This window comes from Amphiura filiformis, chromosome 14, assembly GCF_039555335.1.
Source record: "Amphiura filiformis chromosome 14, Afil_fr2py, whole genome shotgun sequence".
NCBI lineage: Eukaryota > Metazoa > Echinodermata > Ophiuroidea > Amphilepidida > Amphiuridae > Amphiura > Amphiura filiformis.
The window spans coordinates 12,100,667-12,115,430 of record NC_092641.1 but is presented as its reverse complement, the minus strand read 5'-3'; the positions used below and the strand labels follow the sequence as shown (position 1 = coordinate 12,115,430).

Below are 14,764 nucleotides of genomic sequence, written 5' to 3'. Positions count from 1 at the left end.
GATACTATACTACTGCTAAAATATTTGTTTGCTTAAAATTGTATTATGGTAAATTAAGATGGGTTCTTATAATTCATATTGTGCTGACTCTATGTTATTCACTATACTACTTGATACTATACTACTGCTAAAATATTTGTTTGCTTAAAATTGTATTATGGTAAATTAAGATGGGTTCTTTGTTTATTTATTTATGTTTATGTGTATATTCGTTGTTTTGATTAAATTATAATTATTTGTTAATTAAAAGGTTGGTACATCGTTATCAAGCCTCGGCTTTGTGATGTACCTACCTTCATCAAATCTTGTTAATACACAATAATTGTATATAATAATGCTATAATGTTTGTAATGAGATTGATGAAAAATAAAGATTGATTGATTGATTGATTGAATACGTCAGTATGTGATGCGGCCGAACCAAAATATAACATGTTTAAAACATTTTTACAACGTGTTAGTGTTTGCTGGGACGCAATAAGTGACATTAATTGATATCACCAAAAGCCAATACTTTAAACCAGGAGCTTCGAAACAAACTGAATATCAATGAACAGGAATCTATTAATAAATTTGGATGTTATTTATACTCAAACATTTAACCCTACATAGAACTACTGAGCCATGTTTTGTAATACGTACTACGAAGGCACCCCCCCATTTTTTAATTACAAAAGTCATATACAGTAATATTTGGTACTAATGTATAGTTAAGAGTCTCCTCTATCTTTAATCTTAAATTAATCTTCTGTTAAAAATTGGCACGGTTGTTTGATGGCATGTAAACTGTAGTCATTTTAAAGAAAAGGTGAACAATAGTTGCGCTATTTATATCAAAACTTGTTTGTATTAACACTTGTATAATGGAACATCTGTTTCTCACTTCTCTTTCCATACAGGTCAGCATCCTTATAGCTTTTTAGTCTGGCTTGAGCATTTATGTTTGAGCCTGGTCCTGGTCCCATCAGGACCCAAGCGTGTCTCCACACAGAGCGACCGTTTAAACAAACAAACAAACAAACATCGAAAAAGACTAACAAATAGGAAGAACATTTTCAAAAAAACCTTTATTATGAAATGTAGGTAATAACTCATATAATTGGCTAATTGGAATTTAAAACATATGTAAATAGCGCCCTCAATTTCCACGCCAATGTACAACTTGAATAAAAATTGCTACAAAAAAGCAGAAAAAGATAATAATTTGAATTTAATAGAAATGAAAATCTATGTTGAAAATAGTTACAAAATATATGTGTATATTAGTATGATAAATTTTGGTATTGTCCAGGTCTAGAATTTAACATTATATAATGTTTTGTTAGAAAAATTAATGTATGATCATATCAAATAACCGTCAGAGTTAATGAAGGGTTTATACTCAAACATCTAGCAATCACCGTTTTTGTCTCCACAGCCGTGATTTTTTTAATAGTGTAATGTTTCTGTTTGCTAATAAAAGCTCTTGACTAACAAGAAAAAAGTCAACATTCCAAAATGAGACCTTCATTTATGCTACTATTGCGAGCACATCCAAGCTCCACATTGCATTACAACGAAGGTTACATTTTACATCCCAGTATTTCAAATCGTAATACATAAACGTCATCCCCCGCCGTCAGACAAATGATGCGTACAATACGTGCATGAACTGCTGCAGGAAAAATTGTTGTCACTGGCGTATTTTTGTTGGTGTTGCCCGGGAAAACCTGTAAAAACAAACATGTTTATGAGGGTTACTTATAACTATCGTCGAATTAATTAACCTATTGATGATGGTAATTAATACATTAAAATTACTGTCGGAATATTTTACAAGTTGATGGGAGTTCCTTATAATTATCACCGGATTGATTAACATGTGGCATCTTTATAATTATCGTCAGATTCATAAATATATTGATGAGGGATCCTTATAATTATCATGGGGATTAGTTATTATGTTGATGAGGTTTCTTTGGAGGCACTTTACTTTCTCTTAGTATTACAAATGGGTCAATATTACCCAACGTTGTGTGAAATATCTAAATACAAATGCCATTTTTGGCCCAACATGCCAAAAATAACGGGTTTTTTCGTTAAACGTAACAAAAAAATTCTTGGGCTAAACATTTTTGTTGTTATTAATTTTTAAAAACTAGATAAAAATTCAGCATTTTTTTGACCATTTTTGGTGCAAATTTCTCAAAGTTGTTTTTTTTTGGGGGGGGGGGATTTTGGGCGCTCATTTTGGCCCAAATTTGACCCCACAGATGAACTTATCAAGTCTTTGCCATTCTAAATATTTATACTTTTATACTTTAGACCAACAATTTAGCAGTTATGCGGCCCGAAAGTTTCCATAATTCCAGAGTTCAGACCAACCTTAAGTAGCACCTTTTATCCCACCGTTGGCCAAAACCTAATTTATACTATACTTACTATCTCGGTTCCATCTTGATTCATAACAAACACCTCGGTGTCATTAGTACTCAAGAAAGTTGACACTTTAAATGACTCTACCCAACTGTTCCAACTCCCGTCATTGCCATCACCTTGAGTTATTACACCCGAAACATAAGTCTGGTAACCTGTATTACCAAATCGATAACCAACGCTTTATGAATTACACAGTGAAGGCAGCTTTATCACAAAGAATTACGATACAGCTAATGGCTAACTCTAACCTAACTCTATTCAATATTTTTTCCGGGTATACTCAATCTTAACTTTTTTGTGTATGATCTTAGTATAGCAGGGTATCTATTTAAATCAGCTTAATGAATAGAATAAGCGGCTCTTTACATGGTGCCCCTAAAAGAACTCTGTCAGAAAAAATAATAGTTTACGTCGTTAAAGAGGAAGCCCCGCCAGAGCAGTTCTTCGGGGTTGAACCAAACCTTCAGGGAGTGAAATTTCCTTGATCATGTTAAGAAAACATTGCCAAACCGATTACCCTGTCATGGTATATTAAAAACATAGGCATAAGCTAAGTCACTTGTCAATTGCCACTGGTTAATTTGATAACCAGATAGGTTTGGTTCATCTTAGAAGAACTGCTCTGGCCAGGCTTCCTCTTAAAGGAATAAACAGTTGTCACATAGTTTCTGAATTTTGACAACCGATCCCTCCGTTCTTGAATTTTGTGAAAAGACAAATTTATTAGACAAAGCAGTCGTGCTACGATATTCCGCATCAGTATAAACCCGTTCCACGGACTCAAATACCAATCAATGACAGAATATAGACGCCACATTCACAGTGAGCAGCACTCGTAATACAAATTATTAATAGAGGCCGTCAGCATTTCGCCATCTTGTGGGTACAAATGATCTGCGTGTTCATGCGTCGGACACTACGCGCAGGGCGCAGCTTGCCACGCAGCTGTTATCACGCGTCAACGCGGTGATTTTGATGTTCACGCACGGAGATCGAACGACCATCACAGCGTGTACCCACAAGATGGCGGCATATGACGTCACGTTGACGGCCTCTATTGACATTTGAATCCGTGGAACGGTTTAAAAATAAGATGGTTTTGTAAAATTCTTATATTTTCAGAATTGTCAAAATTCAAAAAGTATCTCATTGTTGATTTATTCCTCAACCATATAGTTATATTTGGTTTGTGCATTAAAATACCGGCAAATTAAGTTTCCGACGATACAGTTCTTTCAGGGACACATGTACCTTGAAAAGGGCCTCAGTACCTTGCACTTATTCAGGGTTTCGTCAGCAAACATACGCAGTACATGTGCATAATGATAAATGATGCGATATTATAGGCGTAGATTTTCATTCAATAGAGTAATCGGAAGCAGTTAAAACGAGCACAAACCCTAAATATCTCAACTCTTGTCACATGCAGAGTATGTACATGAAGAGTTGTTCATTTGCATGAATTTATTTGATTATTATTCACCTACACATTATATTTTCTGGACAAAGAGAACGCAATAGTAATGTACAAATCGGTGCATCTGTTCTGTTATTTAACCATTGATTTATATTATTTTGTAAATTAAGTCTCATACTGGAACTTAAACCTTGTAACGTTGCGTCCGAAACCAACAGACTTCATCAGATATCTGATTGATGATGGCGTGACGTCATTGATTTACATGTTCTTGCTCTTATTTAAATATCGCCCTCAACGTTTCTAACAATATAACGTTACCAATTTAACAGGAGCGGTGGCTACTGATGTGACTTACCTATGTCAGCTTGAATCCACTCAATCGTAAAATCATCTGCTGCCCAGGCACCAATGCCATTCAGCCTTGCGTCCGTGGCTGTGTACCCCTCTTTTGTCGCCGACGCTGTAATATCGGCATCTAATATCTCATCACTTTCCATGCCCAGATGGTGAGAGCAATCTATTATGCAAAAGTCCATCAGAGGTCATTCAAAGATAATAGTTTCTTATGTTCAATACAATCAACTTAAATCATTGATTTTAACTTGCAGCTCAGCAAACTAACCATTTTAACCAGAGTATTTTCATGACTGTGCACTGCAATGCTTTTCCACAGTACCACGTTTTTGCATATCATCTTCAGATTGCCTCGTAATTTTAGAGGTTCCCCAACCATGACCCCATTAAATTTACTTCAATTTCGAGGTTTAACTTGTTTGTCGAAAGTAAGCTTAGAATTCCACAATTTTTTTAATTGCTGTAACCTTAATGGCTATTGTTCGGAGTTCCTAAATTTCGAAAAAAGGATACCATATAGAACAAGAAAGGTAGTCAATATTAACCATGAAACAAGAATTTGTCTTTAAAAAAGACAAGTTCACGGATCAGGTGTATAGTACATGTACTTTGAGCTACTTTGGTCTAACATTTAATATTCATATCTAACCTACTCTGCACTTATTCGACAATAAATAAGTGATATGAGACTTAATGATGATACCTGCGTCTTGACTCTGGAAAACAATATTCTTAAAAACCTCATTTTGCATTTAGTTTTTTATTGCGTTGCAAAGTAGCAAAACTTTCTTTATATATGGCCCAATTTATGCCTGGAAAAGGCTATCCCCTCTTACAACCTATCAACAGGTCTGATTTCTATAATAAGGTGTCACCGGGTTTGCAAGAGATAATTAATGCCAAATCTAAACACCATGAAATTCACCACATCACGACCAAGCTCACATTGGGCGCCCCGTTCCTTTTTTAAAGGAATTTTTATGTCAGGGTCATGGTCCAGCTTGTATATGAACACCAATATTATACAGGTTTATACACATGGGTTATTAAACATTCAATTAACTGGGTTATTACAAGAGTCAATAAACATTCAATTAACTATATATAATGGACTTAGTTTTGTGCAATGTAATTATATTAAACTTTTTCTGAAGTAAATCGCCTGCTGCATAGTTTTCTAATTACAGATGATATGTTAAATTGTGATTAGGCATGACCATGAAACGGTAGTTTTGATTAACCAATCAGTTATGTGTATTGTCAGCATGTGATGGCTATAAGCCAATTGAAAACATGTTTATAAAAAAGGCTAAGAAATTCCTCCACTTAACAGACTCTTTCCCGGGTGTAAGGCTAAATATTAAGTTGTCATGTGTGGCAAGATTAGATAATGGCATACAAACCAGGGTATGAGATATTAGGAATTATTTCCTAGCCTCTTAACCACACTGGTTATCCACATATAGCTATTCAAGACACAGGGTATGTAAGGGATAAACTGTGCATATGAGATGTGGGTGCAAGTGGCATCATTTCACTGCCGTGAAAAAACAAACACACATTTTCAAAGGATTCCTTAAATCCAAGAATGTCTTTTACGTAGCTGCATTAAGAAAACTGAAGACCCAACTTGGAGAATGGTGTCAAAAATAATTCATGACATAAAAGGGTTCAAGTTTTAAAATACTGAAGACTGAAAAAAACCCGGATTAACTGATTTATACCGATTGAACACAGTTCGTACACAGGACACTTTAAAAAACTTTACCCGAAATGTTCTAATAATAAATTTTTGACATTCCGATACTTCTTTCATCACCCTCTTCAATTATTCTCTTTGTGATTTTCATGATCATCGTATATTTGATGCCAGTATAAATAATATTATAATAAAATAACAGCTTAATAACATTTACCACTACTGCATCCGAGTATTTCGAATCGTAATCCATAAACGGCACCCCTCGCCGTCAGGCAGACGATACGTACAATACGTGCATGAACTGGCGCAGGAAAAGTTGCTTTCACCTCGGTATTTTTGTCAGTGTTGCCAGGGAAAGTCTGTAAATAAACAACCAATCGTTAGAACTATCGTCGGATTAATTAACCTGTTAATGAGGGCTCCTTATGATCATCTCCGGGTTAATTGATATATTGATGAGGGCTCCTTATAATTATCGTCGGATTAATTAACGTGCTGATGAGAGCTCCTATTTGCTTAATTAGCATGATGATGAATTAAAGGCTATACGTACTGAGGATGTTTACTTTTTCTTAGGTATTTTTAAAGGAGTAACATTACTCTAGGTTAGGTGTAATATCAAAAGTCGAATTTATTAGACAAAGCAGTCTTGCTAGAATGTTTTAATCACCACTTAATTAGTTTTGCCACCGTTGGCCAAATCTTAATTTGCACTATACTTACTATATCGTCTCCATCTTGATTCATAACAAACACCTCGGTGTCATTAGTACTCAAGAATGTCGACACTTTAAATGACGTTACCCAGTTGCTCCAACTCCTTCACCGCCATCACCTTGAGTTATTATTCCCCATACATAAGTCTGATAACCTGTATTACCAAATTGATGACAAACCCTTAGGAATTATAGTTACAATGAGCGCAGCTTTGTCACAAAGAATTACGATACCGCTAATGGCTAATAACTCTAGCCTAACTCTAATCAATATTTTCAGGGTATTTTAAATCTTAACTTTTTTGTATTTAATCGTAGTATATCATAACTACAGGGTGAGTCAAAAAAAGTGCAATAGTGAAAAGAATCCATTTTTATGTAACAACCCAGTTGAACCTGTTAGGTTTTAACACATTTTATACATAACATATCCATTAGAGATCATGTGTGAAAAAATCAAGGAAGTAGCATTTACAGTTTTGGTTTTTATGACACATTTTATAGCGATACCCAATTTTAATGTTTGTCCAAGAGACATCCAAAATTTGAATGTCATCCCACTCTGTGTAAGGTAGATTTGGAACAACTGCATTTTCTTAATCTCATTGAATTGAAATAAAATGGAGCACCCAAAGTGTTATTGTCCTTAGTCTTGTTTAAGGAGAAGAAACATTATTTGTTGTTATTTTCATTTTTCATTTACTTTAAAGATGTTTATTCTCTATCAAAAACATAAAAATTTGTAGGCGGGTTTTTCAAATGTCGACATGAAATGCGCGCAAATTGAAGTGGAATGAATTACAAAATATCCAGTAAGTTGGACATATTGGGGTTTAAAAAAACTGGAGTTGGGGTCGAGTGAGGTATGAAGGACTTAAAGTAATATTAGAAAGTTTGTTTGAACAGAAAAAAAATTAAAGTAACGCAAAAATCAACCTTATTTAAGTTAAAGTTAGTTTCAGAGCTGGTCCATTTATCGTGCATTGTGTGCTCTCATTCATAATACATGGTACATCGTGGACAAATAATGAAATTGGGTATCGCATCAAAAGGACTCATAAAAATTAAACGATAGTGGAAAATGGAAAAGTTCAACTTGGTTCTTACACAAATATCGATTCTTTGCTCTATTGCACTTTTTTTACTCACCCTGTAGCACGATATTCTATTTAAATCAGCTTAATGAATAGAATAATCAGGGTGGTCCTGAAAGAGCTGTATCGTCAGAAAGATTTGTTTGGGTGTGTTTAATGCCCAAACCAATGACCAACCAATATAATAGTTGACGTCGTTATGGAATAAAACAGATATCACTATCAGCTTAAAACCATACAACCCAGCAAACACAAAACGTTTTCGACATCATTCACAAAAGGTTATAAAAGGTTGTCATAAAACGTTTAAATGTCGGGTTATATAAAGGGTATATTAAGAGTATAAAACGTTTTCATAACCTTAAAAAGCATTTTTTGGATAATCTACTGCTCAGCAAATAAAAATGTTTGACAGAAAACGTTTTAATATCGGGTTATATAAAGGGTATAGAAACGTTTTAATAACATTCCAAAAACATTCTTGAAAACTTGATACAAAACATTCTAAACAGAATGTTATTTTGGGGTTGAAAAAATATGTTTCGAAATATGTTGGCCCAAAATATTTTCAATAACGTTTTAAAAACGTTTTCATGACCTTTATATAACCCGACATTTAAATGTTATTAAAAGGTTTTGAAAAACACATTTAAAGAACATTTGTGTGTTTGCTGGGTTCAAACATTTTAACATAATGTTATTAAGTATTGACACAATATTTGGCAAAAATGTTTGCTAAAATAGTTTACAATAACATTTTTTGAAAACATTTAAAAATATTGTTGTAGTGTGTTTTCATACAAAACATTTTAAAACGTTATTATGACCTTTATATAACCCGACATTTTAATGTTATTAAAACGTTTTTACCTAAACCAAAAGCCAAAATATAACTTATTTGTGTGTTTGCTGGGAAATTACAAAGGAGCGGTTGCTGCTGGTTAGATTTACCTATGTTAGCTTGAATCCACTCAATTGTAGAATCATCAGCTGACCAGGCACCGTTACCATTCAGCCTTGCGTTGGTGGCGGGAAAACCTTCTTCTGTCGCCGATGCTGTAATATCGGCATCTCCTATCTCACCACTTTCCATGCCCAGATAGTCCGAACAAACTAGAAATAAAAACAAGAATGAATAAACGTCGTGATTGTGTAGTACAAAGATTAAGCAAAATTCCATCAGAATTTATTTAAAGATGATAGTTTTAATTTTGTCCAATACAATAAATAAACTTAGTTAATTGATTTACCTTGCTGCTCAGCAAACCAACCATTTTAACCAGTGTATTTTCATGACTTAGCACAGCATTGTTTTCCCACAGTACCACGTGTATGCATAGCATCTTCAGAGCAGGCTAACTCAGAATTTTAGAGGTTCCTCAAACATGACGCAATTTAATTTACTTTGAGCTTTTTAAACAAAATTTAACTTGCTTCCCTAGGGTAAGATTGGAATTCCACAAGTTTCTTATTTGTGTTTCCTTTATTCTCTAACAATGGATATTGATCGGAGTTTCCCTAAATTTCGATACAAATTACCATATAGCACAAGAAATGTAGTCAATATTTAACCAAGAAGAAAAGAACATGCAAGGGATACGTCTTCAAAGGATTTCTTAAAATCGCTTGCCTCACCCCACCCAGGTGCATTGGAAAGCTGTTAGGGTAGTCACAGTCGTTGTACTGACGAACCCTGCGCCACTTCTAGGCTGCAAACGTGGTTCCGACATATTCTAATGACGGCGGAATAAATGTAATGCGCTTTGAGGCTGTTTACAGCATTAAGCGCTGTATAAATATCTACAAATATCTACATTTTTTATCCAAGACCGACTTTTACGGAGCTGCATAAAGAAAAGTGAAGACCCCACTGGTAGAAGGACCCGGGTGTCAAGAAATATTTTATAACATAAAAGGGTTCAAGTTTTAAAATACTGAAGACTGAAAAAAATACGGAACTGATTTATACAGATTGAGCACAGTTCGTACACAGGACACTTTAAAAACATTACCCGAAATGTTCTAAGAATTAATTTTTGACATTTCAGTACTTCTTTCATCCCTTCAACTATTCTCTTTGTTATTTTCATGATCATCGTCTATTTGATGCCAGTATAAATAATATTATAAAATAAATTTACCACTACAGCCTAATAACATTTACCACTACTACATCCCAGTATTTCGAATCGTAATCCATAAACGTCACCCTTCGTCGTCATGCAAATGATGCGTACAATACTGGCATAAACTGGCGCAGGAAAAGTTGCTTTCAGCTCGGTATCTTTGTCAGTGTTGCCCTCGAAAATCTGTAAAAAAAAAATCGTTATAACTATCGGCGGATCAACTAATATTATAATAAGTGTTCCTTATATTATCGAGGGATTAATTAACATTTTGATGAGTATTACCAGATTGCCAAAGTTCTAATTGTCTTCTAATGGTTTTAATACTTATTTTGCCAATATTGCTAATGATTTCATTTAAAATGTTGAAGTTAAAGATGTAAATGCAAATTATGTTAATAATATTGATGGTGTTCTTAGTATGACTAATAAGGATATTACGATATTACTTAAACTCGACAGGCCTGTCATCGCAGACTATCTAACTTATATAATAAACGTTGAGTAGAGGTATTTTTTCAAATGCAATGGTAATGATATCTTTAAATATTCTTATAGTTATAGTGGTGTTAAAGTATGGAACCATATTTATCCACCGGTGAGAAATTCTCCAAATTTGCATTCTTTAAAAGAAATGTATAAGAGACATCATTTTAAATAACACTAACATAATTATGTGTGTGGTCTGACTAGTGGTGAGTTTATATAGTGTTGTATTATTAGTTTGTTAGTTGAAGTTGAGTACTTTATCATTATGTTGATTTCAATTGGTATATTATTGCAGGGCCAGAGGTTAGCTCATTCGGCCCTACCCTGAATATATATAGATTATAAGTGATATTAACATATTGATGTGGGGTCTTTATAATTATCGTCGGATTGATGAATATGTTGATGACGCGACGGTTCCTTATTATTATCACGGGGATTAATTTACATGTTGATGAGGTTTCTTTGGAGGTTGATTACTTTTTTCTAGGTATTATTAATGGGCCAACATTACCCAACGTTGTGTGAAATATCAAAAGTCGAATTTACTAAAATGACAAAACAATTGTACTACAATGTTCCGTAAGTTTTACCCATCACTTGTTTAAGTAGTGCCTTTACAACCACCGTTGGCCAAAACTTATTTGCACTCTACTTACTATCTCCTCTCCATCTTGATCCAAAACAAACACCTCGGTGTCATTAGTACTCAAGAAAGTTGACACTTTAAATGACGTTACCCAGTTGCTAAAGGTCCCTGCACCGCCATCGCCCTGAGTTATTACACCCAATACATAAGTCTGGTAACCTGTATTATCAAATCGTTGACCAACGCTTATACAGACTTGACATTTAATATTCGAATATTTTTTTTTTTTTTTAAGACTGGACGGAGTCTGCATAGACCGCACGGGCTAAATATTAATTAGGGTATGTCGGGAGATGATGTAAAATAATTGTTTGATAGAGAATGTGCTTTCCATATGTTTACATTATGGTGCTCATAATGTAGCGAATTTACCTAAAATTGCGGATTTAGGGAGGCTGAATTTGAGCTTTGTGGGGGACACAGTTTCGGACTTTATGCAACATGGTTCTGTTATTGTCAAATTTATAGGGGTTTAAGGTGATATTTCTTAAACTTCGTCAGCAACTGCCATTCATCACAGCTGAAATGCACTTACAATGTACCATGTTTTTGAACAGGGGAGGAGCTTAAAAATAGGGCTCTTAAAGGCTATACGTACTGAGAAAGTTTGAATGGCCCCTGGGGTCAAATGTTATAAACTTACAGTACAAAAACAACTGTGCGGATTCTTGGTTGTCCAATGAACTCACACTGTTTCTTTGTGTACAGTAAGTTTATAAAATTTGGCCCCAAGGGACCATTCAATCTTTCTGACTATGTACAGCTTTTAAGAGCCATATTTTTAAAGCTCCTCCTACTTTCAAAACTGGTAGATCACAGGTGATTTCAATTCTGACGAACACTTATTGGTATTTCAGTTCAGTAAAATCGCCTCAAACCTCAATAAATTTGATAATATCAGAATAATGTTGCTCAAATTCAGAAATTTTACCCCCACAAAAATCAAATTCAGTCTCCTTAAATCCGTCATTTTAGGTTAATCCACTACATTATGAGCGCCATAATGTAAACTAATGGAAAGCACATTTTCTGCCAAACAATTATGTTACACCATCTCCCGACGCACCCCAATTAATATTTAACCCGTGCCGTTTATGCACACCTCTACCTGACCAGTCTAAAAAACTAAAACTAAACTATAAACTAAAAAAACAGTCTAGGATTTTGGCGAAAAAGTATTCCATATTAAATGTCAAGTCTGTAGTAGAGAGGCCGCATCTTTTCTATATAGTTAAGATTTTCGTGCATCATTTTTAGACAAAGGTGCTAGCCGGATTAGAATTAACCATTAGAGTCTCATCTTTCTGTTTAACCCAGCTGGCATTTCTGAAAAGTGCAGGTTTTGTGATTTTTCCCCTTTTTAAACAAAAATGTCAATTATTAAAACATATATAACTTTGAAAGTAAATAAAGAATGAACTTCATATTTGCGGAATACATATACAATATTTTTAAACAAACAAAATCACCTTTACATCTTGATGCAATATTTTGAGTGAAATGGGTTATTTTGACGATTTTGTAAAATTTTGACGAAAAAAAAATTAATTTTACATGGTAAAATCAACATAAAATGACCGTTTATGGCAGTTTTGCCATCAAAATCGATTGACAAAATGGCGAGAAATGTGGTTGTTTATGACCGAGGGGCCGCTTGCCGTTCATACATATCAAAATAACAACAAAAAGTACAAGTAACATTATTAAAAAACGTGATTTTCCCTACCCGGCGATCTCACATCCGGGACACCGGGCATAAACGCTGTTTATGCCCGGCTCTCGACCAATCACGCGCGCTGTTACATAGCGTGCATGCATAACATTTTGGTACTAGTTCGTATAAATAATATTAGTTGCAATAAAAACTTGTGTAATAACAAGTAAACAATGGTCAATTCCAGCGAAAGCGGGACAAAATTCTCTCTATGTTAATTTTCCACTTTAAAATGTCATTAATAAAGGAAATCACGTTATTGATGGAGCATATCATGTCACGTCCAATGTGCTCTCTTTGTGCATATAGGCCTTTACTAGCAAGTCATATCAGGGGACAAGTTATGATAGCTTAAATGAATTGGCGTTACCCACGAATTCAAAGATAAAGCACCATATATGTCATTGAATGTCCTTCAATCAAAATGAAATTATTACTGTTAGAAAGACGTTTGCATGATCTCTCATCATATGTAAAACGATTGAATTCCACCAAAGTTTGTGGACTCTAGAGGCCATTAAGTCAATTTGGCTAATAATTTTGTTACCCGCGTATCAAAAATAAAATGATCGTTCTGAAAAATGTTAAGCGAATATGCCATAAATGACTATATCATGAAACGAAGTTTCGTTCTATAATTCTGAGGTCCAAGTGATTATTTTATGCAAATACGTTTTCCCCATAAAATTCCATAAAATCAAATTTGACGTTACCCACGTATCAACTGTTACCCACGAGTCCAGCAAATATAATTGCCATAACTTAAATTAACATTTAATGACTTTGGACACTGAATTTAGTTTGACAAGCGCTTAAAATTGTAAATCGCAAAAATACGTTCACCGCTTTAAAAAAGAATCTACGACGGTTTAAACTTTTGTTACCCACGAATCCCGAATAGATGCTAACCTTGAAAAATAAGGAGATTGTTTATTTTAAGGGTGGTCTTAACCCTGGAATTATGGAAACTTTCGGGCTTCATAACTGCTAAATTATTAGTCTAAAGAATATAAAGGTATACATTTTTAGACTGGAAATGACTTGCTGAATTCATCTGTGAGGTCCAATTTGGGCCAAAATTCTCATTTTGGAGAAAATCCCAAAAACGGGTTTTTATTTAAATTTTCGTGCAACGTAACAAAAAATTGTTTGGCCAAAAAAATTTTTATTAATTTTTAAAAACTAGATAAAAATATCTAGGGAGCGTTTTTTATTTTTTGAATTTTGACCAACTTTGAGAAATTTGCACCAAAATGGTCAAAAATGCAAAATTTTCAAAAAATCATAAAAAAGCCTGATTTTCGCCCAAATTTCAAATATTTTTGGTGAAGTTGGTCAAAATTCAAAAAAATGAAAAAACTCTCCCTAGATATTTTTATCTAGTTTTTAAAAATCAATAAAAATTTTTGGCCAAACAATTTTTTTGTTACGTTGCACGAAAAATTTGGGCCAAAAAAACGTTTTTAGGATTTTCTCCAAAATGAGCATTTTGGCCCAAATTGGGCCTCACAGATGAATTCATCAAGTCATTTCCATTCTAAAATGTATACTTTTATATTCTTTAGACTAATAATTTAGCAGTTATGAGGCCCGAAAGTTTTCATAATTCCAGGGTTCAGACCAACCTTAAGTTTAAATCAGCACATATTCAAGCCATGGGTATGCTATAATTTTGACAGTACTTACAGTTTATACACCTAAGAAACGCAAACCCCAAACGGTACTATAGTACTTATAGCTTTACCCACGAATTCGGCGTTACCCACGAATCCAAGGATTTACTCGTAAATTATATGTTTCTTATGCATCTTAACATTTTGAAAACATGCGAAATAGGTTCCAAAACAGTCCTGTTTAATAGCGTCCTCTTGAAGGTATACTGAAGCTGTATCATGAAGTTTTGATTGATTATCCTAAATTACCATTTTTGGGTAAATGCAATTGGTTAGAGAAACGGGAATCATTGAAACACAATGGAGGAATAACCGCATGGTGGTTTCCAACCTTCTGTAATATTTTCTATTTTGCCGCTTACCAATACATACCTTCAAATATGTGTTACCCACGAACATTTTGGTTACC

General features: G+C 34.2%; 2 protein-coding genes across 2 annotated transcripts; both read right to left on the bottom strand.

The window, feature by feature from the left end:
• Nucleotides 1-1,413: 1,413 nt before the first annotated feature.
• LOC140168921 (lactadherin-like) lies at nt 1,414-6,247 on the bottom strand. The gene is made up of 4 exons (XM_072192237.1): nt 6,109-6,247; nt 4,194-4,355; nt 2,422-2,570; nt 1,414-1,709 (listed from the first exon to the last, which is right to left on the bottom strand). Exons 2-4 carry the CDS (start codon nt 4,333-4,335, stop codon nt 1,563-1,565), a joined length of 438 nt encoding a protein of 145 aa, XP_072048338.1. The 5' UTR covers nt 4,336-4,355; nt 6,109-6,247; the 3' UTR covers nt 1,414-1,562.
• Nucleotides 6,248-6,623: 376 nt separating this feature from the next.
• Nucleotides 6,624-9,999, bottom strand: LOC140168920 (lactadherin-like). Its single transcript, XM_072192236.1, has 3 exons — nt 9,869-9,999; nt 8,656-8,817; nt 6,624-6,765 (listed from the first exon to the last, which is right to left on the bottom strand). The coding sequence occupies exons 1-3, from the start codon at nt 9,924-9,926 to the stop codon at nt 6,695-6,697; spliced, it is 291 nt and encodes a 96-aa protein (XP_072048337.1). The 5' UTR covers nt 9,927-9,999; the 3' UTR covers nt 6,624-6,694.
• Nucleotides 10,000-14,764: the final 4,765 nt, after the last annotated feature.